Genomic DNA, 27,944 nt, shown 5'->3' on the forward strand with positions numbered 1-27,944 from the left:
AAATTAAAGAATATGATCCTAAAAGTCTGCTTAAAACGAACGTGTGTAAGTTCTACACTGACCACGAACAGATTCGCCACACAAACGTTTACTTAACAGCGAGGTATATGTATACATCGCATGAGCATGCGCTTCAAAAACATATATAAATGGCGATCGGAGTCGTGAAATGCTCTCCCTTAAGGTTGTAGTTTTGTGGTTTAGTCTAGAAAATTATCATGCCAGTAAAGTTATTGTAGCTGATGTTAAAATCACAACGTTGTCCAGGTAGAATAATCATCTACTAGTTTCAAATCAAGGATGTGTTTTGTCTAACTAACGATGTCATTGTGTTCAGATGGTGAAGACTTTGTGAGAACTTACATTGGAAGCTCTGAAGAGATGAACATGTCCCAGGAACTTCGAGACCAGTCTTCGATCTTTCCGAAGTTATTCAATTCCTCCTCATCCGTCTATCAAGGTGTGTTCAGCCACTGGTGTGGATATTCAGCCATCAGCTCTGGGGTTCATTTCGTAGTCGGGTCCTTCTTACTTCTTATAGGAGTGGCAGGGATAGCTGGTAACGGTCTTGTCATTCTTGTCCTGACAAGGTAAAAAAGCCACATATGTTATATATCTAGGTACTAATCTGCATTTAACGTCTTCCAATTTTCATTCCCAAGCTTAACTCTTTCAGTAACGTATTTGTTTCTTTGTTTCTTTGAATTTCGCGCAAAACTACTCGAGGGCTATCTGCGCTAGCCGTCCCTAATTTAGCAGTGTAAGACTAGAGGGAAGGCAGTTAGTCATCACCACCCACCGCCAGCTCTTGGGCTACTCTTTTAATAACGAATAGTGGTATTGACCGTCATATTATAACGCCCCAACGGCTGAAAGGGCGAGCATATTTGGTGCGAGCGGGATAGTAACCCATTTTAAGAGGTTTTTCTCCATTGAATGAGGGTAGGAATGACGATTAATATTGAACAATTGTGGTAATCACACATGTTCTGTTCAAAACTGAAAGTGATTTCAAATGACAAAATATTTATTAAACTGCGTTAAACTCTCTCATTTACACGCACATGTGTATGTAGAAAGGGTGCGCAATTTTAGCTGAAATCATACACTTCTGATTATTCACTCACAGTGTATTTGGGCTTATAATAACAAAAGCTGTTTCAAGTTATAATCGTCTATATATTAGTTTTCAGGTCACACTATAAATGTTTTATATCCTTGTTTATGAATCAGTAACGACATACATCACATTATAATTTCACCTGTGTTTGTTTTTGTTTATTACAGCGCATTGGACCATATGCGCTCTACTCACCACGGGGAATCCAACTCTAGATTTTAGCGTTATATTTTCGTAAACTTATCACTGATCTATCGGGAGATTAAACATGCAGAAAATCAATACTAGAATGTTCAAGTACTTGGAATTAGCGTTAAAATGTTTTTTTTTTTCTTTTTGAATGATACATGCGATACACCAGTGAAGATTTTCATCAGTAACAGAAGATAACATTAAAACATCATTATAGCTATACTGTTACAAGTCAAGCAGAAATGTTTTTTTTATTCTTTTAGAAATGATTTAATTCTTGTTTGAGTTGCGATGTATTATATTTTTAACTAGTTAAATTCAACAGTCGTACATAATATTAGTTTTTTTGCGAAACTTACATCTCGATTCTTTAACGAAGAATATGTTGGACATAACATTTTAACATTATATAAATCAGAACCTTTAAACGAACAGACGTCACTATGTCACAACGTGACGTGGATAAGATATTGTTATTTATTTAGTGGATAATATGTTTTACCGAAAAACCTAGAGATAATCCAAATAACCGATACGATAAAGTTCAGTACACATTTGAGGTATATTATTTTCCTACTAATGCTAGGTTACTTCTTCCATAGGATAGATCTTGTTCCATTTAGCTTCTGAGAAGAGTATTTACTAACAAAAGTAATGAGATTCCTGATAATATATTGAAAATGGAAGCTTTCTTCGGGAAGCAGATATAGTCCACACAACGATAAACAATCAGTCGCGTATAACTTTGTCTCTTTCTAGTATATGGTCCGGAATGGCCAGGTGGGTTAAAGAGTTCGACTCGTAATTTGAGGGTCGCGGGTTCGCATCCGCGTCGCGCCAAATATGCTCGCCCTCCCAGCCGTGGGGGCATTCTAATGTCACGGTCGATCCCACTGTCCGTTGGTAAAAGAGTAGCCCAAGAGTAGGCTGTGAGTGGTGATGACTAGCTGCCTTCCCTCTAGTCTTACACTGCAAAATTAGGGACGGCTAAGGTTTCTCCTCCTGGTTGGGGGTTGTGCAGTGGGCTAACAATCTACTCACTTACAAAACCAGGCTGTTAATGAATCCGCAAGCGATTGCGGCCCTATGTTCGTTCATGGAATCGAGAGGCATAATAATAATATAATAAAAATAATGTATCATTTTTATGACATTTGCCAACACGTTTGACACACACATTTTTATTTTGTAACATAAATATATTTTAATATACAAACAACAATAGAAGTTGTAATAACGGTTATTACAAATAATGACTTATATATAAAAGTTTTACAAACTTGCATATAATACTAAGCCTTCTATCTGGTCTGAAACTGAATATTTCATCGACGGTTCAAGACGAACGAATTAATTCTATTTGGATATCGGTACAATTTATTTAATGGGTAAGCTATCTCTCGCTGCTCACACGTGAGGTTTTCATAGACGAAGGTATGTAAGAGATTATCACTGTGGGTGCTGTTATTAAGGAATGATCACTGTGTGTTATTATGAGGGATGATCACTGTGTGTGTTGGTATTAAGGTATGATTACAGTGCGTTGTTATAAAGATATGATCGTTGTGTGTTATTATGAGGGATGATCACTGTGTGTGTTGGTATTAAGGTATGATTACAGTGCGTTGTTATAAAGATATGATCGTTGTGTGTTATTATTAAAGGATGATCACTATATGTTCACAGCTTGGCTGCTGGAACCTGTTGTAAAGGGTGGTTCGCCACTACAGTTTAAAGCCTAGTTATTGATATTTCTTACCAGGATGCGTTTATTGTCTGACTACTAGCAAATTTTATTTGAAAAAGCGCTTATTGGTCGGTATTGGGTCTAAACTGTTGACAGTTCTCGACAAGTATAGCTTACTAATGTGTAGATTTGTACACTTGTGGCAATAGGCAGATCAATAGTGTGTAATAAAGTTCAGCAGCTCATACTTGTGGAACTCACCTAATCAGTATATGCGTGTGTTTGTGGATTGCACTGTTTTCAAGAGCAGTTTACTCTTGTGTTAGAGGCAGCCTTTTATACATGTTGTCACGAACAAATTACTCATGTGTGTTAGAGACTTAGCGTTTGATAAATATTGTCAAGAGCAGATCATTAGTGTGTGTTAAAAACCTGATTTTCAACCGATGTTGTCCAGGGTAGATCAGTTTTGTGTGTTAAAGACTTGGATTTTGATACACTTTGTCAAGAGCAGATCACCTGAAAGATGTAGCTTGAATTGTGATGCTGATATATTTTGTCTAGGGTAAGTCATCACTACGTTTTAGAAGTTCAATAGTTGACACTTATTACAACAAGTTGCATGCACACCGAAATGTGTATAAGGTTGAGCTACTGAAACATTTTGAAATGTTGTTGACTGTTTTTGTGACATTAAGTATCTGTAAGTGTTATATATCGAAATAATATTTAACCTATATAAAAGTTTGTGTGTAACGTCACGCTTGATTTCTTGTGATAATAGGATTCATAAGAGCTAAAATTGTTAGATTACTGTCTGCTCATTACAATTTTAATAATGGGGTCAATCAAAAGTGAGGGGATGCTTCGAAACCTTATAAGTGTAGTGAGTGTTGTTATAATAAGCCTTAAGACATAGTGTGGGATCACCTAACCTATAAACATGTTTGATCATTTTCTGGATAATTGGAATAAGAAGTTTTAAGAAACTACAGCAGTTGCACAACACTTTTTATGAGAAAAAGTAACTAAAGTCATTAAAAGTTCAGGTATTTATGAGAACCAGTGTTAAAATTAGGATCTAAGATCATATTTGTACAGATCTCGTTGATTGAATTTTAAAAAATATAGTTTTACATATTTTTCTGTTACCTAATAAAAGATATAACAAATTACAAAATCTTCAAAGGGGGCCACTTTTTTGTCTACCCCTATAGGCCGTGATTTTGTTTACATTTATAGAGATGTTTCATAATAAACTCCACTTTGCGTTAAACAAATTAAGAATATTAAATTTAAAACAAACTCGATAACGTATTCTTTTGATTTCAGTTTAGGAATTGAGTATATGTTAAAATCAATATTAAACGAAATAGCATTACGTATTCTATGTCTTTCAAGCGTTTTAAAGTAACATCGCTTATTCTATGTCTTTTAAGCGCTTTAAAATAACATTACTTATTCCATGTCTTTCAAGCGTTTTAAAATAACATTGCTTATTCTATGTCTTTCAAGCGCTTTAAAGTAATAAAATTTAACTTTATTCATATGTTAGTTTAGATTACAAACTGAATGTTTTAAATGAAAACATGAACTGACATATTAAGAAGATATATTATTTTTTTAAAACCTGAAATAAACCTACTGACTTACATTTTCCTATTTCTTCTTCATTGCATTATATCTTTTGTCAAAAAATACCTGTTCTTATTCTTTTAAAGATTAAATCGAATCTAGTTAAGAAAGGTTGATTTCTGACGTAATGTATTACCTTGGGAACAGATAAAATGGTGACAAATGGATAATGACGTTATTACTTTTATCATAACCAATACAGTCGTTTATAGATGAATTTTATATAATAACAATTTAATGGAATGTTAAGTTGAATTTTGAAGCTTAAGAAGTGATTAGATCTAGAAGTCCATTTTTTATTTATCTTTTCGTTTATAAGGCAATATATGTTTGTCCAATAGCAGGCGTTGTTCAATACAAGTATTTTTTTTATAATTACTTGACTGTTTTTGTTATCAATAAGTTAAGAAAGGAGAACACGATTAATAAGTTCATGCAAGTTTTAAAAACTGTTGCAATGAAGAAAAACTATTGTAATTTATTTTGTGTTTTTCTTCTCTCTTTGTTAAGTGTCAGGTCAACACCTATAGACTGAGCAGTATAAATATTTCTTTTATACTAAAGATTTATTTCTAATTTCTAAACTATCCAGTAAAAGTAGTGAAGAAGCAAACTTTTTTACATTGAGGTCTGGTCATCTAAAAATCAGTCTCATTCTGCCCTTCACCATTCAATAAAAGTTTAGGACTTTGCCATTAACTATAGAAGTAAAATTTAAGGGTGTGTTTTAAACCATAAGAAAAGGTTGTAATTTTATTTTTAACAACCTAAACTGAGACTCATTCTTTAACCAGGAGATTTGTACGCCCTCCGATGGCACGGCAGTACGTCTGTGGACCTACACTGCCAGAAACCAGGTTTCGATATTCGTGGTGGGCAGAGTATACAGAGCCCAACTAAGGTTACCTGAAATTAATGGGACTGGTAACCTAGATAACTCAATATTAAAGTTAGGGTTAACTTATCGTAACGAGAACATTCTCTATCTTGCTGACCAATGGCTAATACCATCAACCTAAAACTTTCTTTACTTTACTTAAGAAAAGACTGTTGTATTGAAACACCCATAGCAACTGCGTGACAAATGTAATTATATGTGCTTACGAAACAAAGTACTTGTTTTTGTAAAAACACGAAAGACATTTCTTTCTTAAGTCTGAAATTACTTATTATGTGCAGAAAGACAGCAAAAAACAAAAATATTTATATAAATCAGAACCTTTAAATGAACAGATTACACTATATCAAAACGTAACGTGTATAAGATATTGCTAATTACTTAGTGGATAATATGTTTTAACGAAAAACCTAGAGATAATCCAGATAACCGATACGATAAAGTTCAGTACACATTTAAGTTATATTATTTTCCTACTAATGCTAGGTTACTTCTTCCATAGGATAGATCTTGTTCCATTTAGCTTCTGAGAAGAGTATTTACTAACGAAAGTAATGAGATTCCTGATAATATATGGAAAATAGAAGCTTTCTGCTATTTCTGTAATATGTAAATAGAACTATTGTTACCTTACAAAAGCACCAGGTAATCAACTGACTCTAACAGGGACCAACAGCGACTCTGTGTCAATACTTTCTCTCGAGTTCTATAACATTGGATTACATAACGTTTTGTAAACAGTGTGCCCAACAAAATCATATTTACATAACTATGATATCTATGCAGGTCCATAAAAGACAGAATTTTCATTTTTTATCAACTGTTATGCTTGCAATTGATTCTATCTTGAAAACGAGTGAGTGTTAAAATAAAGGACAAAATAGAATCCTTGGAAAAAATATATCACCTTGAAGATGGACGGATAGAATAAAAATAGAAAAGCAGTCAAGTTAAAGAATACGTCTAAGTTCAGTTTCTATACGATAGAATCCCCTGCTGTAGTTTTCTATGAGAAGATATAGTTAACAACAAACGTTTCTTTTTATTTACGTTTCATACGACTTTTGACAGACTTTCGTTTCTTAATTACATTTTTATATCTGAAAATAGAGGAAATATTTTACAAAGCTAGTTAGAAACATTAGAGGAAATCTTTTACAAAGCTAGTTAGAAACATTAGAAGAAATCTTTTACAAAGCTAGTTAGAAACATTAGAGGAAATCTTTTACAAAACTAATTAGAAACATTAGAGGAAATCTTTCACAAAGCTAGTTAGAAACACTAGAGGAAATATTTCACAAAACTAGTTAGAAACATTAGAGGAAATATTTCACAAAACTAATTAGAAACATTAGAGGAAATCTTTCACAAAGCTAGTTAGAAACATTAGAGGAAATCTTTCACAAAGCTAGTTAGAAAAAATAGAGAAAATCTTTCACAAAGCTAGTTAGAAACATTAGAGGAAATCTTTCACAAAACTAATTAGAAACATTAGAGGAAATCTTTCACAAAGCTAGTTAGAAACATTAGAGGAAATATTTCACAAAACTAATTAGAAACATTAGAGGAAATCTTTCACAAAGCTAGTTAGAAACATTAGAGGAAATCTTTCACAAAGCTAGTTAGAAAAAATAGAGAAAATCTTTCACAAAGCTAGTTAGAAAAAATAGAGAAAATCTTTCACAAAGCTAGTTAGAAACATTAGAGGAAATCTTTCACAAAACTAATTAGAAACATTAGAGGAAATCTTTCACAAAGCTAGTTAGAAACATTAGAGGAAATCTTTCACAAAGCTAGTTAGAAAAATTAGAGAAAATCTTTCACAAAGCTAGTTAGAAACATTAGAGGAAATCTTTCACAAAGCTAGTTAGAAACATTAGAGGAAATCTTTCACAAAGCTAGTTAGAAACATTAGAGGAAATCTTTCACAAAACTAGTTAGAAACATTAGAGGAAATCTTTCACAAAACTAATTAGAAACATTAGAGGAAATCTTTCACAAAGCTAGTTAGAAACATTAGAGGAAATCTTTCACAAAGCTAGTTAGAAAAATTAGAGAAAATCTTTCACAAAGCAAGTTAGAAACACTAGAGGAAATCTTTCACAAAGCTAATTAGAAACACTAGAGGAAATCTTTCACAAAGCTAATTAGAAACATTAGAGAAAATCTTTCACAAAGCTAGTTAGAAACATTAGAGGAAATCTTTCACAAAGCTAGGTAGAAACATTTTTATAACGAACATTCACATCAATAATTACGGAATATGTTCAATGTAATATCACACCTGAAACCGCAAACATTCCAATAGAGAAATTCATAGCCGAAATGAGGCTACGGAATATTCGTAGGAAGCTTCATCTGTGTCCTCTTTATTCAAAAATGTTTTTCTTTCATTAAAATTTTGTCCATAAAAATATTTTTTTCCAAATATAACGCTACTGATACTACTACTTTTAATAAATTAAAGAAATGCTTGAGAAGCAGCTACTGTGGATTCATAGATAAATATTATCTGCGCCCTTAGCTATCGAAATAATTTCGTTTAAAGACACACCATCACGTCAGTGAATCATCCTTCGGTAGGATGATCCATATTTTTCATTTATTACCGAAAATGGTAGAACTTTTTATTTTCTTTAGTTCAATAAAGTAGGGTACCAGCAGCAATAATAGACCAGAAGATCATGGATAACATTCTGAAAACAAATCAAAACCGGCAAACAATAAGTGTCCCTAATACTTAAAATTGTTACTTTATTGTGGTAGCATTTTATGAATAGAACTACTGAAATAATGAATGAAATAGGAACGTCTGCTAAAGATATGAACACTAAGGATTCCATTGTTTTCAGCATGTTTTTTACCCTCTCCAATCTCCAGGTCCCTCACTTTACAACGTTAGAATACTAGGGGCATAACAGTGATAAATAAATAAAAATTTATATATTTAATGTTCCCAAAAGCTGAGTTTATTATTTACTGCCTAAGAATATCAGGGTGAAGGCAGTCTGGTAATAAAAACTATTTTATTTATGTTGTTAAATGTACCCAAACTACAGGTTTCTTAGTATCCTGAGGTAGAATATCAGGAAAAAAAACACTAAATAAATAACTGTTTCAGTTACGTTGTTCATTGTCTTCAAGCTGCAGGTACAAGGGACAAAAATGTAAAGATAAATGGTAAAAAACTGCATGAGTCTGTTGCTATTATTTCTCATATTGAGCATAACCAGTTTAATATAACACGTTATCAGTTTTGTTCAGTAGAAAATATTTGACGATTTTTTACTCATTTTTTACCACGTGTAAGTATATTTTTTAAGTAAGAAACTTGAATTTTAGTCTCAACTAAAGCTGCTCGTCATTTAACGATGAATTAAATCTCCTTGAAGTAAGACGTCATAAACCTGGGATTAACGTCACTGTGACGTGCTCGTAAAAGTGATACTGTGAGATTAAATGAACTTTCGTTTTTATAAGATGTTTTTTATCGAATTTATTGAAAATATCAAAAGAATTGGTGGCTATAAGAAAAGCTGCTGTAAACTGTTATTTTAATTTAAAAGTTTGTATTGTTGACAGTTTTTAAATTGCATGTATGCTTGGCATGGCCAGGTGGTTGGGGTATTTCACTCACAATCTGAGCGACGTGGGTTCGACTTTCTATCACACCAAACATGCTCGCCCTTTCAGCCGTGGGAGCGTTATTATGTGATGGTCAATTCCATTATTCGTTGGTATAAGAGTAGCCAAAGAGTTGGCGGTGGGTAGTTATGACTAGCTGCCTTCCTTCTATTCTTTCACTGCTAAATTAGGGACGGCTAGTATAGATAACCCTCGTGTAGTTTTACGCGAAATTCAAAAAACAAACAAACCTTTATATAACTTCACGCGAAATTGAACAAGAGTTTTGTAAAGGTTTACGAGCTTTTCGTTATCTGTCAATAGACAGTAAGTTTCTAACCAATCATGGTTTCACAAAGTGAGGCATGTTCGCTCATTTAATCACTTACAGCACAACTGATTGTGCACCTAAAAAAGAAACGTTGTTATAAGCGATGGTACAGTTGTAGGATGAAGCAGAGGACCCATTAACATTCTAAGAACCAAACAGTTGCCCATGTTCTCGGCAGGTAGATTCTTTTTCAGAGGGTGTGTGTGTGTTTTTCATATAGCAAAACCACATCGGGCTTTCTGCTGAGTCTACCGAGGGGAATCGAACCCCTGATTTTAGCATTGTAAATCTGTAGACTTACTGCTGTACCAGCGAGGGACTTTTCAGGGTTACGTGATCGTAAAGGCTGATAATGCATAGGTATAGGTCCACCTTACTATTTAAGGTTCTGTGAACGATATATCTACACCTAAATTACATTAAAAATAGTCACTTTCTTCCTATTTCTTTATCCTTGTATCATTCTTTCTTTCATATACTTTTATATTTATTTTCAAAATGTTTTTATTTGTTGTTTTGTCTAATTAATAAATAATAGTTCTTCTAACTCTGACCTCTATTTAAAGTAATTACGCAGACAGGCCTATATCCTGTGACGAAACTAGAAGTTTAAAAGCAGTTTACTGTGTTTACATTAATTATGCAATTTTCATTAAGATATTCAAAACAGTGCGCTTAAAAATACACTGTTTCCAAAATATGGGAGATCACGTCAACGTGGTAAAACGTCCACTGTCTTACGTTTTCACCAGACTGTTAATGGAATACGGCTCTATGATAACACGTAAAATGTCTGATAACATTTCTGTAAATTCCGAACACTTCCTATCTGCACATTATATGTATCATTCTACTTTCCTGCTTATATCTTCTCCTATATGTAACGTGAATACGTCAATAAAACTCTCAAAAACAGATAACCTAATTCAGTGTATAAGTTATATAGAAAATCATTAAAGATAAATTATTTCAATACATGTATCTCATTTCTGTGGCAAAAACATACCTTCCCATTTAAGGTAATACTTATAAGGAAAATACTATATTCTAAGAAGTTTTGAATATTATGTCTAATAATTATTATGGACTGTAAGAAAAACTGAGCATTATGTCACGTGATCTTCATGGAATCTAAGAAGTTTTAAGGTTCATGCAACATAATAATCAATTCTAAGGTTTTAAAATTGAAAACTGCTTACATCAGAAGGATGTTCTGAGAAAAAAAAAATGTAGGTCCTCAAGGTCCTCATAGTTTTTTTGATTAATTTACATTCCATGTTATAACTAGCAGTTACCATGTATACATATGCAGATAACCATTATTAAAACTATTTTGAATTTTTTATTTAACATCAAATAATTTAATATTTAGCACAATTTGTAAATGTACTTACATCAAGCATGGCTTTCGGTAGGACGGCGTAGAAGATATAAAGTTAATATATTTTGAAAACTTGTAAAAACACAAGAATGAATAAATTAAAGGGGTTAAAAATTGTTATTGGGTGTAGCTAATTGCTTCTGAAAGTTACGTAGTAATCTGACTTCAGAAGATTAAAAACGTTTGTTATTGGACGTAGCTAAGTGCTTCTGAAAGTTACGTAGTAATCTGACTTCAGAAGGTTGAAAACGTTTGTTATTGGACGTAGCTAAGTACTTCTGAAAGTTGCGTAGTAATCTGACTTCAGAAGATTGAAAATGTTACGTTTAGGACAGACAAATAAACAAAAGCCACTATACGTTAAAGATCTTATATGGAAATCAATTCCCTATTGCGATGTCATACTTACAATAAGGTTACCATTACACCAGTTAATAACCAAAGGAAAAAAATATTAGTACGCTTAACATAAAAAGATAAGCTTAGCAGAATGAGTCTGTTTATAATTATAAAGGTTATCAGGCATAATCAGTGATGTCGAGAAAAACCCACTTGTAAAGAAAAATATATAGAAAAAACGGCTCGTTTTGGTTGAGATGGCCGAAGAAGGTCGAAACGTTGTTCGCTCCTCTACGTAAAATATTTTCTCAACCAAAACGAGCCGTTTTTACATATAGATATCAGGCACAGAAGTATGGAAACACCGATAATTATAGTAATAAGCTACGTATACTAGATGTAAAGGAGTTAATATACCAACCAATTGTAATTATAGATAAAAGGTATAAAAAGCTGCACGTATTCGAATATTAGGTATAGAGTGTTGAATATATACAGATAACAGGTATAGAGAAATTAATATATATAATGTAACAAGCTACAGATAGTTGTTTAAAACAATAAATATCTGCAGAGATTTTTTATAAAAACTTGAATGTCTATTGTAATAATCTACAGTTAGTAGTATTACGTAACGTATTATAATTTCAAATGGCCTGAAATTGAGTTAAATGATAATTTAAATTTAGAAGTACAACAAATGTCAATATGTGTTTAATTTATGATATATGTCAAGAAGACTGATATACACTGTTGTTCTAATACACATATAGTTTAATATACAAACAATAAAATAATTTATAATAACAATTATTACTAGTAATGATCAGTGTACAAAAGTTTCACAAACGTGTAAACGATATTGAGTGTACTATCTGGTCTGGAACGTCCTTGATATTCTATCAAGGGTTCTCGACGCGCGGATTAATTTTGCGTTGATCTAGGTACAATTTACTTATCAGAAAATTAGCTAGAACCTTTGTTGTTCTCGTTTTTAACTTGCCACACGCTGAGTTTTCCAAAGGTCGAAGTTATATAATGTTTTCGTAAAAATGTTTTCGATTAATAAGCGTTATATCAATCACGGTAATAGCTTCTGATGGTTTATAGCAATCCAAGTATAGTAAACAAATAATATATATTGTCTTTTGGCGCGTTGCGTTGGTTATATTTATAGGTGTGAGGAGAGTTTAAAGAAATTTTAGCTTGCATAAAAATAAAGACGAAACATCAGTGTTTATGTCCACATATATCATATATTGTTGGTTCTGATACTTGAGAATTCTCTACAACTTTAGTGAATAGGAGGGAGTTTCGCAATACAGATTTAATAGTGTAAGTTGTGCACGTTTATGAAAATAAATTCAAGTTATTAAACGAATATTAATATTAAACTAGATATATGACAGTAAATTTGTAACAACTCCCTCCTTTAAGAATTAAAAGTTGTCTTACGGCAATTTTTAACAAAGACATTATATACATATATTGACTACAATAACATACTAAATATAATATATTATCAAATAACTATACAACTTCAATAATCATAAAGTATATAACATTAGCCTTTATATCAGTGGCTAAATCAATAACATCGAGTGATTTGGTAAAACTACGTCCACATGTGGACACGAACGTACTCGATGTTACCTCCTTTTGTTTTTCAAACACCAACAACAATCGGACATAACATGACCAGAATTTTTACAAAAATGGTAGACAGATATTTATGATTTTACTAATGTTTTATCCTGAGTGTCAGAAGATTCCGAACTAGAGGAGCTGGATTTTTCTAGGAAAATCCTCATCTTTTGTGAATTAAACAGGTACAGGTTTTTGCTGAGCTGGCAGGAGTTTCGTTTTATGAAAAGTGGTTTAATATATTAAAGTGTAATCACTGGAAAGAGCCGCCGCTTCCTGTTGTGTTTCAACTTTCTTTTTGTTCAAGTAACCCTAGAGGTCATTACTTGTACAACATTTAAATTGCTTAATGAGATATAATTGTTTTATTTTATCAAAATTGTTGCCAATATGCATATCATTGCACCATCGATCAAAATAAATCTTTTTTTTTTCGTGGGAAAATTACGTATAAGATTGATTATCTTGTTTACGATAACCTCGACACTTTTAGCGATAACCTCTGGTACTAATTCGTATGCTTTGAGAATAGCTACTTTAACCATATCATAATTCGTACAGTTTTCTAAAGAAAGAGAGGCATGAGCGTCTTGTGCTTTATCAGTTAAAATACTCTGTAATGATAATGACCATTTCATAGTTTGGACATTTTTTTCAAATGTTGGAAACATTTGTCAACTTCATTTTCATTGAACGGTGGCACTTTAGCGTATTGATTAAGTTCAAACTTGACATTTTGCTGAAGTCGATTGGAGTCAAGCCTAATTTCTATTTCTTTTAGCTTAATTTCTTTTTCGGCTTCAATGCGAGCTTTTTCGGCCTCGAGACGTTTATTTTCTCTTTCAGCTTCGGTACGAGCTTGTTCAAACTTAAGATGTTTGAGTTTTAGCTAAATCTCTAACTTATGTTTATCAGTTAACCTCGATTGTCCAGTGGGAACATTAGAATGTTCCACTAATACTTCGTCAGATGACAAACCATCATCAACTAGTGTTTCAATAATATGCTTTTTTAGCTTCTAATTCTAAAACTTTAGCAATTTCGAGCACTCCACTTTTATTATATCTTTCTAGTTAGTTAAGAAAACCTCAATAAACAGGCATTATCAGATCTTGATGACTCTGATAAATAGAAATTGAATTATGATTTAAATTTAGACCGAATTTTGTCTCTGATTCAAATTCCTGACAAGCTCCTAGTTTGTTAGACAACGCATTATAATTTTGGATAGCCTGAAACTATTTTAAATTATAATTGATATATAGAAATTAAATAAATGTCTGTATGTATACACTTTATATATACAGGGTGGTCCGTAAGTCCCTACCTATCTATATATCTTATGTATCCGGTGTATCAGTGTGTTGTCCCTCATTCTCGCTGCATAATATTATGCGATGCCATGTTCTGTGAGACATTTTCAAGCGTAAATGGGCTTACATCGGCCATATTTCTCTGAAAAAAATAAATAAATTTATAATACATGCGTAATTGAATATAACATAATAACATATGAATGGGTAGGAACTTACGGGCCACCCTGTATATGTATCTAATAATATATAATGTCACTTGGGGCATCGCGTTGGTTATATCTCTAGACATAAGGAGAGTTTCTAGAAATTTCAGCTTGTAGAACAATATAGACGATATACCAATGTGTACGCGTACACACACACACACTCATATTTTTATATATATTGTTGGTTCTTGGACTCCAGAAGTTTCTACTGCTTTTAATGAATAGAAGGGAGTTTCGCAATACAGATTTAATACTGCACTTCTACATATAAATTTAACTTGAACAAATCTTAAAACAGATATATGATAGTAAATTCGAGACTTTAGACATAGAGGAATTAATATATACGGTAATAAACTACAGACAGCAGACATAGACGATTGAATATCTGCAGATAATATGTATAGAACCATGAGTACAGGGTTTAATGACCAAGTACAGAGGAATAACCACATACGGTGATAAGTTTCTGCAGGCTCATAAATAGAACAAATTTTGAATCGTGTTGGTGATCAACAATTTTTTTCTGCTATAAACGACACATATCAGATCTCATCAAATTTCAATATGTAATTAATTGGATGATGCTGAAGTAAAAAGGGAAGCGAAGGAAGGTTCTGATTCCATAAAAAACGTGTTTTCTATCAACGGGCATGGACTCTCCAGCACATATATGTAATCACAAAGTGTGGCTATTGAGACAACACATTCTTGTGAAACCTCAAAAGTACGGCATCAGACTTGGGATTAGTTTTTGTTTTGTTTTGTAGTGACAGATTCTATGTTTACAATATGCAAGTGTATATATGAAAACAATTAAAAAGAAATTGTTGTAATTGTCATGATTCAAGACGTTTAAAACAATGTAACGTGTAACGATTTCGTTAAGTGTTTGAAATTGGCCAATCACTAAATAGGTATGGACTCACAAAAATGAAGCGCCATTTAAAATGGTTTACGAAGAAGGACGTACTCAATGCTCAACTATATTTGCTTTCAGTGAATATGCTGTCCTACCTTCATGTTTTCTTCAGAAAACAGAAAAGTGGTCGCACTGTAAGCACTTTGGTGTTGTTTTTTGTGTGTAGAGATACAGGAAAAGAGGCTAGTAAACGAAACAAGTGCTGAATACAGTAAACGAAACAACAAGTGCTAAATACATGTAAGAAAACCTTACACGAACTGCAAAATCAAGAGACTAGCATTCCAAGAAGTACGGCCGTTTTAAGTTTTGTCTTTGAGAACTGAACAAAACATTTTGGAATTGATGTGAAAAGTGTCAAAATTTTTTGTATAATGAGTCTTTCCAGGAATTACGTGATAGTCGAAGACAACTTGTTTCATGTTTATCAATAATAATTTTTTCAGTTTTCATACTAAACTAATTTTATTCCTTTTGGGTCAAATGTTAAATTTATATGTCGTTGCGTATGATTGTGTATTAAGTTAAACAATACAGTTTATAATGTTAGGGTCCTTATGGATCCCACAGTCAGTGAAAAAAGTACAAACGCAATTAGTAACAAATGGACTAATGATATTCTTCGAATGTTTGGGCTAAACTACCAAACCTATCTTTTCGAGACGTCCTTAAATTTGAATCAGCAGATTAAATATAGGGTAGTTAGGCTACACCACCTACCGCCAACTCTTCAGGTGCTCATATTTACCAAACATGCTTTCAGCCTGGGTGGGTATAATGTGAAGGTCAACTCCACTATTCGTTGGTAAAAGATTGGCCAAAGAGTTGGCGGTGGGTAATGATGAGTAGATGCCTTCCCTCTAGTCTTATACTGTTAAATTAGGGACGGCTAGTGCAAATAGCTCTTGTGTAGCTTTGCGCGAAATTCAAAAACAAACAAACAAACAAAACTCTTATTTAATAAAATAGCCCGATTTGACCACCATTCTTACAGCACGTTCACGGTTCTTAAGTACGAAAAAGAATTTTTGCAATAACAAATACAGAAACCACGAATCCTCAGACTTACAGTCCTGGCAAGCTAACTACTGGACCAAGTGCAGTCGAAATGTAAAAGAGAATTATCCACAACAGACAGTACCTATTAAAAGAGACTTTGAAATATCACTACATGAAATTACACTACATTTAGAGATTTAGTCATATGACTACTGAGTTTAACATAATTCCGTTTATTGTTGACGATACAGAAAACAAATTAAAATAACTACATAATTATCAGTTTAATTGTTTAAAGACAGCAGAGAAACGTCTAATTGTGTACGTTAACATTCTTTAAAGAAGTTTCTAGTTCCCTCGTAAAGACATTATGAGAGTAAAAGTTTGAAAGTTTAAAATCCGGACGATTTTAAAGGTGTAATCGTAAATTTTTCACCGACAAACTGGAAGATCCTGGAACATATTACATTGAGATAAATGGATATATTATTTTTTTCTTCTTCGGAACTGCTGATTTTATTAAAACAAAACAGATAAAGTGATAACAGTAACTTGTGTTATAAACGTAATTTCTTGTAATACATATTTTCTTTGCTCAGCATAGACACTTTTTTTAACATTTTCTTTAAAATAAATTCTTTAACCGTTAGGGAGTTTCGAGACTTTAACAGTAATATTAACAGACAGTTGGAACGTGAGCAACTGATTGTAAGCAGACTTGAAATGAGACAATAAAATTTAGGAGGAGAACAAACGATGTTATAGCATTGAAGAGAAACTGAAACATAAAGGTCACTGAAAACCGTCACGTGTGATAAAATATGAAGTAATTTGAAAATGCTAGTGTATCTAATATTCTTACTTACCAAAGTACTTGACTTTAGCATACAAACTTGATTGCAAAGGACGTACACACATACAGTGAAAAAAAAAAAATGTGATTAACTTCAAAAATAAAATGTCTCCTGAAAATTGGTATTTCTTCATATAAGTGATATTAAACGATGAATAGAGACGTTCAGAGAGGAGTTATTGTATTTTATATATTAAAACATAGCGTATTATGTTAATATTACGTTGTATTACAATTACGTGGTATAAATAATTCTTCAAAAATGTAAAATAGGGAAAATAATAGATAACACGTAATGGGCAAACAAAGAATGTAGTGTTTGAAAGCATTTTTTTCTGGTGTTGAAACGATCATGCTTTACCATTATACACCATGCTGCACACAGACAAATATGTATATGTTTGCAGTAAATTAAATCTGCTGTTTCTTTCCTTAGTTCCATCAGTTAGAGATACTTGTCTTAATAATACTATGTACTTACACTATCCAAATAATATGAAACAAATAATAATACTTAAGTTTAAACCTGACGATATCAAGGCTTTCACTTCGTAGATGAGTTGGGTCATTATGTATTTATTAACTAATTAACAGCCACAGCTTTAACATTTAGTGAAATTAGATGTCATATATATATATATATATATATTTATATTTGCTGTTTCCAAAGTGACATAAGTCAGAGAAGCTCAGTGTTTTTATTCTTAAATCGTATGTGTGTATATTGTCATACACTATGTATTAAATAACAACGTTGTTGTGCTTTTATCTTCCATTTCTTAAATTGCATATTGTATGGGAAGATATAACATATGTTCTGTAGGATAAAAACATTATATTCAATTGAATGCCATATTGAAAGAAAAAATAAATATGCACACTTTCGTTACTACATTCCTTAAAAAATTGTAAACTTTCGTTCTTACGTTTGTTAAGAAATATGCAAGCTTCCATTTCTATGTTCTTTAAGAAATATATACACTTCCATTACTACGTTCCTTAAAAAATATGTACAGTTTTGTTTTTACGTTCCTTAAGAAATGTGTACACTTTTGTTTGTACGTTTCACAAGAAATATGTACACCTTCGTTAGTACGTTCCTTAAGAAAATATTCATCAATTACTATCTGCGTTTCTATAAATTTTCTCTTTGTTTTTTGTTTGTTCTTAAGCATAAATCTACATAATAAACTATCTCTATTTTGTCCACCACAGGTATCAAAACCCCATTTTTGTGTTTTAAGCCCTCAGACTTATCTCTGTGGTTCGATTCCTCGTGTGGAAACAGCAGATATATCAACGTACTTTATTTTAAAATAAACAATCTTAATTCTTAGCCACCGTTTACGGAGGTGAAAGAACAATGTTAAACAAATACACAGAGATCTAAATGACAAACCGAAAATAGTTGTTTCTGAGTGAGTGAGTTTGGTTTGTTTTGAATTTCGCGTAAAGCTGCATTAGGACTATCTGCACAAGCCGTCCCTAATTTAGCAGTGTAAGACTAGAGAGAATGCAGCTAGTCATCACCATGCACCGCCAACTCTTGGGCTACTCCTTTACCAACGAATAGTGTGATTAACTGTCACATTATAACGCCCACACGACTGAAAGGGAGGGCATGCTTGGTGCGACGGGGATTCGAATCCGCGACCCTCAGATAACGAGTCGAATATCTTAACCATCTGCCCATGCCGGACCTGAGTGAATGAGAACAAGAGAAGATTATATTATAAGATAAAATGTTGTTTGCATGCATGTAGCTGTCAATATATTTTACAAAAATAATAGAAAGTTTCATAGTAGTCTGACTTTCACAAAGAAATTCATTCATTTTTTAACATAGATGACGTTGATTTTAATAAGAGAGTTTGATAAACAGGAAAACGTTTTTGTTTACAACAGTACGTTTCATACTTTAGTGTATAGTAACAATTCTTTATAAAATTCAGCATGTTCCTTTAAAAAAACAACCGAAGTATTAAGTACGAAAGTTTGTATTCTGAAATAAATGTATAAACTACTTAATATTCATCATCATTTTGTTAATACAGGGTTGACGAGAGGGCGGTCAAGGGAGCATTTATCCTGGGGCCTGAGTTTGGGATATTACAAAACTCATTATAAATGTATATTACTTTCTGAGCTAAAATGGCTTCTGCTTTGTCACGTAAAAATTTCTTTTATGAAAAATATGAAAAAGTTAATAAATAGAATGAAAGTGGGGCCCAATGACATAACTAAATCCGGGTTCCTGGGCTGGCTCCTGATATCTAATTAACGAGAACAGAAATTAAGCTTATTTTGTAAAGTGACATTTATGTAACCTTCATAGTTTAGTTCTGAAACTTTGTACGTTTACGTTCGGCAGTATACGACGTGGCTTAGGATGACCAGGTGGGTTAGGCACTCGACTCGTAATTTGAGGGTCACGGGTTGAAATCTGTGTCACACCAAACATGTTTGCCCTTTTAACTGTTGGGGCGTGATAATGTGACGGTCGATCTCACTATTCTTTGATAAAAGAGTAGCCCAAGAGTTGGCTGTGGGTGGTGATGACTAGCTGCCTTCCTTTTAGTCTTACGCTACTAAAGTAGGGACGGCTAGCGCAGATAGCTCTCGAGTAGCTTTGCGCGAAATTCAAAACAAACAAACCAGTATACAAGACTACAAAACGACACCAAACCTATCTTATGGTCGTGAGTTTGGCTGAAATTGTTTGTCTACCTTCTGTTTTCATGATATAACGGAGAGATAATACAGCTTGGAAATAGTAGACAAAAAAAAACAAAACGCAAACTAATGGTACAACCTAACCTTTGTTTTGGAAGATAAAGTCAGAACACAAAGAAATCAGATTATTTGTATTTTGTTTTAGATGTAACCAAGTTCCAGCCTGAGCATTTGAGTTTTCCGAACGTAACTCAGGTTAACTTATGGGTCTGCTCTCTTTCTCCTTTTTTTTTTTCTATCTTAGGTATCGTCGGTTACGAACGCCAGCCAATAGATTGCTAGGCAACCTCGCTGTTAGTGATTTATTGATGTCATGCCTACATCCCATGGCGAGCTTTTCCTCATTTCGACATAGCTGGCAGTTCGGTAAATTAGGTAAGTGAATTTCTCTAACCTTTCCATTCCTAAAGTCTATGACAATATGTCATTTCATTCACGAATCTAGCGCAAATACTCTTACAATTGGTGTTGGAAAAATGACTCCTCTTCTTTAATAACCGATTTCAGTATTTACAAACGTTTACATTTAGAGTGTTTGGGCGCTCAATCTCAAGATTGATGCGCTTCTAAAGTTACTATAAACATTGCAAACTGCAAGAAATGCTTCTAGCCTCTATCAAAAGTGACCTTCAGTTCACTTGTCGATAAGACAACAAAACAAATATCACACACCTTACTCTTAAAAATACATTAATAAGAAACTTAAACAGTCAGATGGAAAAGTTCAAAGTTAACAGTCAAGAAGCTCTTTGTCAGAAACAGATAAAGAAAACAGAGACATGTCTTGTTGAGTTTCTTTCTCAAAACATCTATAGATTAAACGTTCAAAACCTAGGACTGTCTTATTTTTATAACTCATATTTTTTGTTCTCACTTTTTGAACGACTGGCTTTTTAGTAATTTTAAAACTACCAATTTATTTTTGGCGAGCTTGTTTATCTGATTTTGTATAATTGCTTTAAACAAACCAGTGCTTTTACGTTTTAAATTTTAAATGTTTTCAAGAATCTATAAAGTTCTTTTCTGTTGTTGTCCTTTCAAAGCTACAAAATTGCTAAATATTAATAATTGTTTTTAACATTTAAGTTCATGGAACTATTTCAAATTAGTTTATTCTGTATGCATAAGAAACTCTGTTCACCTTTCTTCTGGGATCACTGATGTCAGTTCATGGTCCGAAGCAATCAGTTTCACACTAAGACATCTTCAGTTTCCTTACTTCTGTCTGTCCATAAACGCTCTGTTCTATCTTAGTATAATTTTGTCTGTTTACATATTATAATTTAGAAAGTAGAATTTAATAATTATTTGTAAATTATGTTCGCAAATGTCATCTCTGTGTGCTACTTTAATAACAAATATTCTATTTTTCGAATCTACTTGCAGATCCTCTATGAAAGATGGTTTTAAAATACAATACGTCTAATCGATTAGCACTATGTTTGGGTTAAGGTTTCAATCATAAACACCTGCGTCATGATTCTTGTCACTTGATAAGTACAAAAGAACTTGAAATTTTTTTGTCTTTGGAATATCTTTGTATTCAGTTTTTACCAATTATAACGAATTTCACGAAAAAACTAAAGGTTTTAAAACAAACATTATTCTCTGTATGATAATAATTGTTTCTAGATAAAACTAAGATTAAAAAAACTCACTTTTTGTAGTGAGGAACAGTTTTACTCATAAGGTTTGGCAGAATGCTCTCATCTAACTCGTTATACTTGCACTTAAATTGAAGTTTCAAAAGCTCCATGTCAGGATCGGGAAAAGGGTGTGGCATAGAACAAGTCACGCGTGATTATAGGACAATGACAATATTAATAAATACTAACGTGGGGCAATGACATTCGTTACAACCGATTTTATTGTGAGTAGGGGGTTCATCTTATAAGACACTCATCGTAAAGGAATCACATAGTATAAGAAATCCTTAAACTAGAACTGTGTTTCTTTTACGCCATATTAAGTTTTGTATATTTCTTCATTGTTCGAAGTCAACAAAGCGAAATTCCCGTAAGTATTTTATTTGTAATCGCAAAAAATTACAATTACTTACTTTTGATAAAAATAAATGAATACGTTTCTTTGGTCAATCACATTTGCACTCGTCCATCAGTTTTATTATTAGGCATAAGATAACATGAACAAAATTTACATTTAATTTACGTTAGATGGCAGCACGTTAAAATTGATTATAATCACTTCCTCCTACTCCCATATGAATACATAATATTTCCTTTAGATGAAGAAAATAATTAAAACTGTTTAGAGCTCACATCTGAAGTCCTCACAAGATAATTTTTATTTTATATGTAACAGTGAATGTTACAAATAGCTCGAATGAATAATTTTTAGATAATAGTAGGATTGAATACTCTCTTGATAATTCCACTAAAATTACTTATATAATATGAACATAGAATTGAAACTTTTTAACCTGAACGATAACATATAGGCACGCGGATTAAGTGACCAGGTCAGATATTCCGCCCCTAATTTTGAACTACTGATCAGAGGAGGGAGAGCCAGCATTGTACCAAAACATGTTTCGTACTTTAAAAACAATAACGGGATTGACTGCTACTTTTATAATGGATCCACACCTCTGAGTGCAGAACATTCGGTCTCCAGCCCGACAAAGTTATCATTACCTTATGTATATAATCTGTAGTTCTTCTGTTTACTGTGCTTGCTTCATCATTTCCAACTTACCTTAATAAGTCCTCAATAGCACAGCGACATACCTGCAAACTTACAACGCCGGAAACCGGGTTTCGATTCACATTTTTGGAAGAGCACAGATAGGCCACTGTTTAGCTTTATGTTTAATTTCAAACAACACAATAGACTTTATTTAAAATATCTTAGTTGAAATTATGCAACATTATAAAGAAAAAATTAATTATTCTTTCTGTAACTAATTTAAACTTATAATAGTTGCATAATTATATAATGTTCAAAACCGTATATTAACCAGAAATAACAAATATATTTTGAAACTAACATTTATTATATTGTGCTATATAAGTACACACACATACACATATATACATATAATTTACATAAAATCTCTAAATAAAAACATTGAATTTATTATTTGTTACTTTCAATAAATGCCTTAAACTAGAGAAACATGCAAATAACATAACGGACTTACTTTCTTTTGCAAGCTTTTTATTTTGAGATTCTGTGTAAACTCATTATATTCTTTCAGAGGTCCTAGCATCTCCAACTGTAGGTCCTAAGAGGTGTGTAGGTCTTATGATTTCAAAATTCATGTTAAAATAACTTAACTAAACTTGAGCACAATCCGAGAGTTTTAAGTTCGTGTCCCACTGACACAGAAACGCTCTCCTCACTTTGGGACCGCGAAAGCGTTGTAAAAGTGACGGTGAGACAAACGTTGTCCACGATTCGGTGGTGGATACTGTTGGCTGCTGCCTTCCTTCTGGTCTATCGGTTCACAATAAAGAACGGAAGGTAGTCCGTGTGTAAATTATTCAAGTCACCCAAATTTAAATTAAATAACAAATACTACCGTTTGCATTCAACCAGAATAAAATCTATTATGTATGAAATAAATGGTTCGCTTTTCACATAAAAAGATGTGTAAGCAGAAGATTTATGTGTTTATTACTAAGAGTATAATCCTCTTCATTTCACTAAAATCCAACAAAATCCTTTAGACTAAAAAAAAAGGATTGCCCAGTTTCATTAATAAAACACTTAATGTATAGCAGAATACTTTTGATAATTCTGCTGATAACTGAAGTTTTCAATAACCATAGAATTAGAGTACAAGGGTTCTCTAACAGCCACAGTTCTCCATTGTCATTTTTTGTTGTTGAAAATAAAAGCACATTTTTTTAAAGATTGTAAATTTTCTATTTATTTTCTTAGTAAAAGTTATCGTTAAACGTCACTTCATAAACAGAAAATTAACATTCGAGATAAAAATACTTTAAACGCTAGGTGATTTTCCCTCACTTCTCTCACTTAATAAATTAGGGATTTGAAAACAGTCTTGTAAAAATAACGACTGTCGTGCCAGTTTGCTGCCCAAGAAATCTTTTGCACTAATATCAAAACTTGGTGGGCTAGTCGTGATGACAGACGATAGTACATCGAGAACGTTATTTTATATGTAGTATGAAACATTTAGTTTTACAGTCTAGTAACAGTTTCATCACGAATATTAGGCCTATTGGTAACATTATTCTGTTACTTAAAGCCGTAACAAAGAACTTTGAAATTTCTTACATGCAACATGAAATACACGTTTCTTCTCTGGGATAAGTTAAAATTAAATTTTGAATTCGCTAAAGCCTGAAAGTTTGATACGTAAAAAAAATTCCTAAGTAGAAATTTTCTAGTTTACAAACGGAGATAGAATTAAAACCAATCTTAAATAATTGTATTTCATAGTTTGAACTTGCAGTAGTATTAAAACTCAACATATTATTTGTTGTTATATTTTGTAATATAAGATGACTCTTTTCAGGTGTTTGTTTTGATGTAGTCACATATGGTACATTTTATCTATTGTGTCTAAATTATTGGAATTCTCTTTGTTCTGTTTTTGTTCTTATTACATTTTCTGAAACGAAATTTTTATTGCTATTGAACAGAATACGTCTTGGAGTTTCTATTGATTTCAGATTCATCCAGAAAAATCCTTTTGGGATTCTTTTCTATGTTATCGTTTATGTTCCTTATCTAGTGAATTATTTTTTTCCTCAGAATTGATTTGTTTTGTGAAACACACTAGCTCCATCTTCCGGACTTTACTAATTCATATTTTATTATTTCTAACATTAACAATGAAGGCAAAACAAAATCACTTGTTATCTCTCTATAACTGAAAACAATTTATAATTTTAATCGTATTCAGTGTTGTTTTACCTTATAGGTATCCCAACTTACTGGCATCTAAATTTACTTTCATCAATTCAGTTTCAAGTATTTTCCTAACGTCTTGTTTTTCAGGAGATTGGTGTTTGTTTGTTTCTGAATTTCGCGCAAAGCTTCTCGAGGGCTATCTGCGCTAGCCGTCCTTAATTTAGCAGTGTAAATCTAGAGGGAAAACATCACCATCCACCGCCAACTCTTGGGCTACTCTTTTACCAACGAATAGTGGGATTGACCGTCACATTATGAGACTCCATGGCTGAAAAGGCTCGCATGTTTGGTGCGAGCGGAATTCGAACCCGCGACCCTCGGTCGCACGCCTTAACCCACCTGGCCATGCCGGGCCTACTAGTGGTGTACCAAACAAAGGGTGATTATTTATGTAAACTGTTTCATCAGAAATTGTCCAAACCTTCAGCTCTGCTCTTTGAAATATTTAGATAGAATTATCAGATTATTCGAGTTTATGATATTTTTTGTAAAGGTTTATATTGTTAGTCGGATCCTTTTGGCCTATTTGGTAAAAACAAAATTGCCAAGTGCATAATACGTAATGATAACGAATGGGTTTTATTTCTTCGAATACAAGGTCCACGAGTTCATGATTTTACTTTTACTTTAAATAGCTCAACGTTTCTTGAAGGATTTGTTTAAATTAAAAAGTTCATTTACTTATTAGTTTTTATCTATATTACTGTGTCGCAAATACAACTACTAGTTTACGAAAGTGAAATGACTAAGTGTTTCCTAGTAAATTACAAGCCTGCTGTTATCGACTTTATTGACAAGCTACCTGGCTGACTCAAGAATCAACGAATTGTCTACTCTAGCGTAACAATCACTTTGTATCACTCAACTCTTTTTATAAACTTTGAAAAAGAATTTAGTCATTAAATCACGCCCATCCAAATACATCAAATGTTCCTCTAGCCAAACAATAATATAAACATCTAAATTAAAAACACAGTTTAAAACAATGTAATTAAAATTATTTCCCTAGATGACAGTTGAAAGTAAAATTCTCAGTCCATACACGTTTAATGTAGAGAAATAGCGTTTAGTAAAGTACATAAGGTTTTCATAAACCAGTTTTGTTTTGTTTTTAATTTTAAGACTGAAATAAAAACAGCGGGAAATATTATAACGCCATTTCTTTAATGGCTTCTTATGATTGTGTAAAAATTCATGTACAACATTAAATGTTTCAAATAAGACCCTCATTACTTATTCCTACTTTCCCTCGGTGGCACAGTCGTATATCTGTGGACTTATACTGGGTTTCAATACCTATGGTGAGCAGAGCACGGATAACCTTTTGTGTAGCTTTGAGCTTAATCATGAACATACATACTTTGCACATTCATTTTTATTGTTTTTATTTACACCTTAATTTATAGTAATATAAATAACCCCAGTTTACGTAAGAAGACTATGTAAAAATAAAAACACTCACACGTTTTCTCGCACAACTATTTTTACAATTAATTAATATTAGATTTTTAAATAATTATTTTTTTGAAGTATTATTGCTTTGGATTACGCTCGAAAGAACAAAATATTATTTCTTAGATATTTTCATATTGTTCGTTTGTTTTGAATTTCGCTCAAACACGGCGGCTATCTGCGCTAGCTGTGCCCTAATTTAGCAGTGTAAAACTAGAGAGAAGGCAGCTAGTCATCACCACCCACCGCCAACTTTTGGGCTACTTTTTCATCAGCGAATAGTGGGATTAACCGTTACATGGCCTTACTCACGTGGCCATGCTGGACCAGGTATATTTATATTGGAAAGTTCATGCTTCTTTAAATAACAGCATTGGATTAATAACATTCATATGTTACGATTACAAGTAGAGCTCTATATAATAAAGGCAAAATAGTCTGCTGTTAGATGCACTTCTTACGAAATATTTTCATTCGATCGCAGCGACTTCTATGCCAACAATTGCTTTTAATTACCGACAAATTCTTCTTTTTTATTGTTTCAGGTTGCGAGTTGTATGGGAGTATGTGTGGACTGTTTGGATTAGTGTCCATCACTACACTTTCTGTTATCTCTCTGGAGCGTTGCTTCGTGATAGCGATAAAACCCTGGTGCTCTGGCCTCCATATTAATAACGGTAAACTTTGTAAAATTGTTGCATTTATTTGGTTGTATTCAACTGTGTGTGTGGCACCTCCACTCTTTGGGTGGGGAAGCTATGTACCGGAGGGGTTTTTAACTAGTTGCTCATTCGATTATTTAACACGCACCCTAGTTAATAGAGCTTACTTCGTTTTTTTGTACATTCTTGGATTTTTCGTACCCCTTCTTGTAATCCTAACAAGCTATTTTACTATCTGGAAAGCCGTTTTACAACACGAACAAGAGATGTCCCAGATACGTGTAAACAGCGAAACGTCGAGATACGTAAGACGAAGCGACTGTAAATCTGCTGAGATGATACTCTGTGTAATAGGATTATTCTTGTTGTCATGGTCACCGTATGCTATTGTAGCAACGATTGGTCAGTTTTGGGATACTAATATAATCACTCCTTGGGTTTCTGCTATGCCTGCTTTCTTTGCCAAAATGTCCACGATTTACAATCCAATAATTTATGGATTTTCTCATCGTCAATTCTGCGCATGCACTCGTCATTTATTCACCAGAACTCAAACGCCCGCATTAAAAAGGGTGGAAATTAACTCTAGATATTCACAGAAGACTCCCAGGCACAAAAAATAGTCACGTTTGTCAAGGGGCAAGTGATGTTGATCAACCAAATAATAATATCAAACAACAACCCGAGCTTAGAAACAAGTTCAGAAAATGTTATATTGTTGTCTTTCCTTCGTGAAGGTAGATCTACAAAAACAGTGCTCATTGAGCAAGATGCGTTCGTTCCAAAAAAGAAAAGAAAGAAATTTACATTGGATTTATCCCTCCCTAACTATCTCTGTAAAAAATAATTTTACCACAAAATTTACCTTTTTGTAATGGCTCTCATTGTACAAATTTTGAAGTTAGAACCTAACCATTTTAGTTTAAGGTCTAACTTGAAATAAATATTTTATTTTCGGTTTATAAGATGAATTGTATCCTTGAAACCAGCGACATAAACATGAAAACTAAAACACATTGATTCAGAATTTTTAGTAATTAATTGTATG

General features: G+C 32.7%; 1 protein-coding gene across 1 annotated transcript; it reads left to right on the forward strand.

Moving 5' to 3' along the window:
* The first annotated feature begins 204 nt into the window (after positions 1 to 204).
* On the forward strand, positions 205 to 27,834 carry LOC143228111 (rhodopsin, GQ-coupled-like). Its single transcript, XM_076459436.1, is given in 5 exon segments — positions 205 to 590; positions 20,125 to 20,255; positions 26,780 to 27,506; positions 27,508 to 27,612; positions 27,614 to 27,834. Coding segments are annotated over 5 exon segments (1,362 nt in total). The 5' UTR covers positions 205 to 321; the 3' UTR covers positions 27,744 to 27,834.
* The last annotated feature ends 110 nt before the right edge of the window (positions 27,835 to 27,944 follow it).

The sequence above is a fragment of the Tachypleus tridentatus genome, chromosome 10 (assembly GCF_004210375.1).
Source record: "Tachypleus tridentatus isolate NWPU-2018 chromosome 10, ASM421037v1, whole genome shotgun sequence".
NCBI classification, from domain to species: domain Eukaryota; kingdom Metazoa; phylum Arthropoda; class Merostomata; order Xiphosura; family Limulidae; genus Tachypleus; species Tachypleus tridentatus.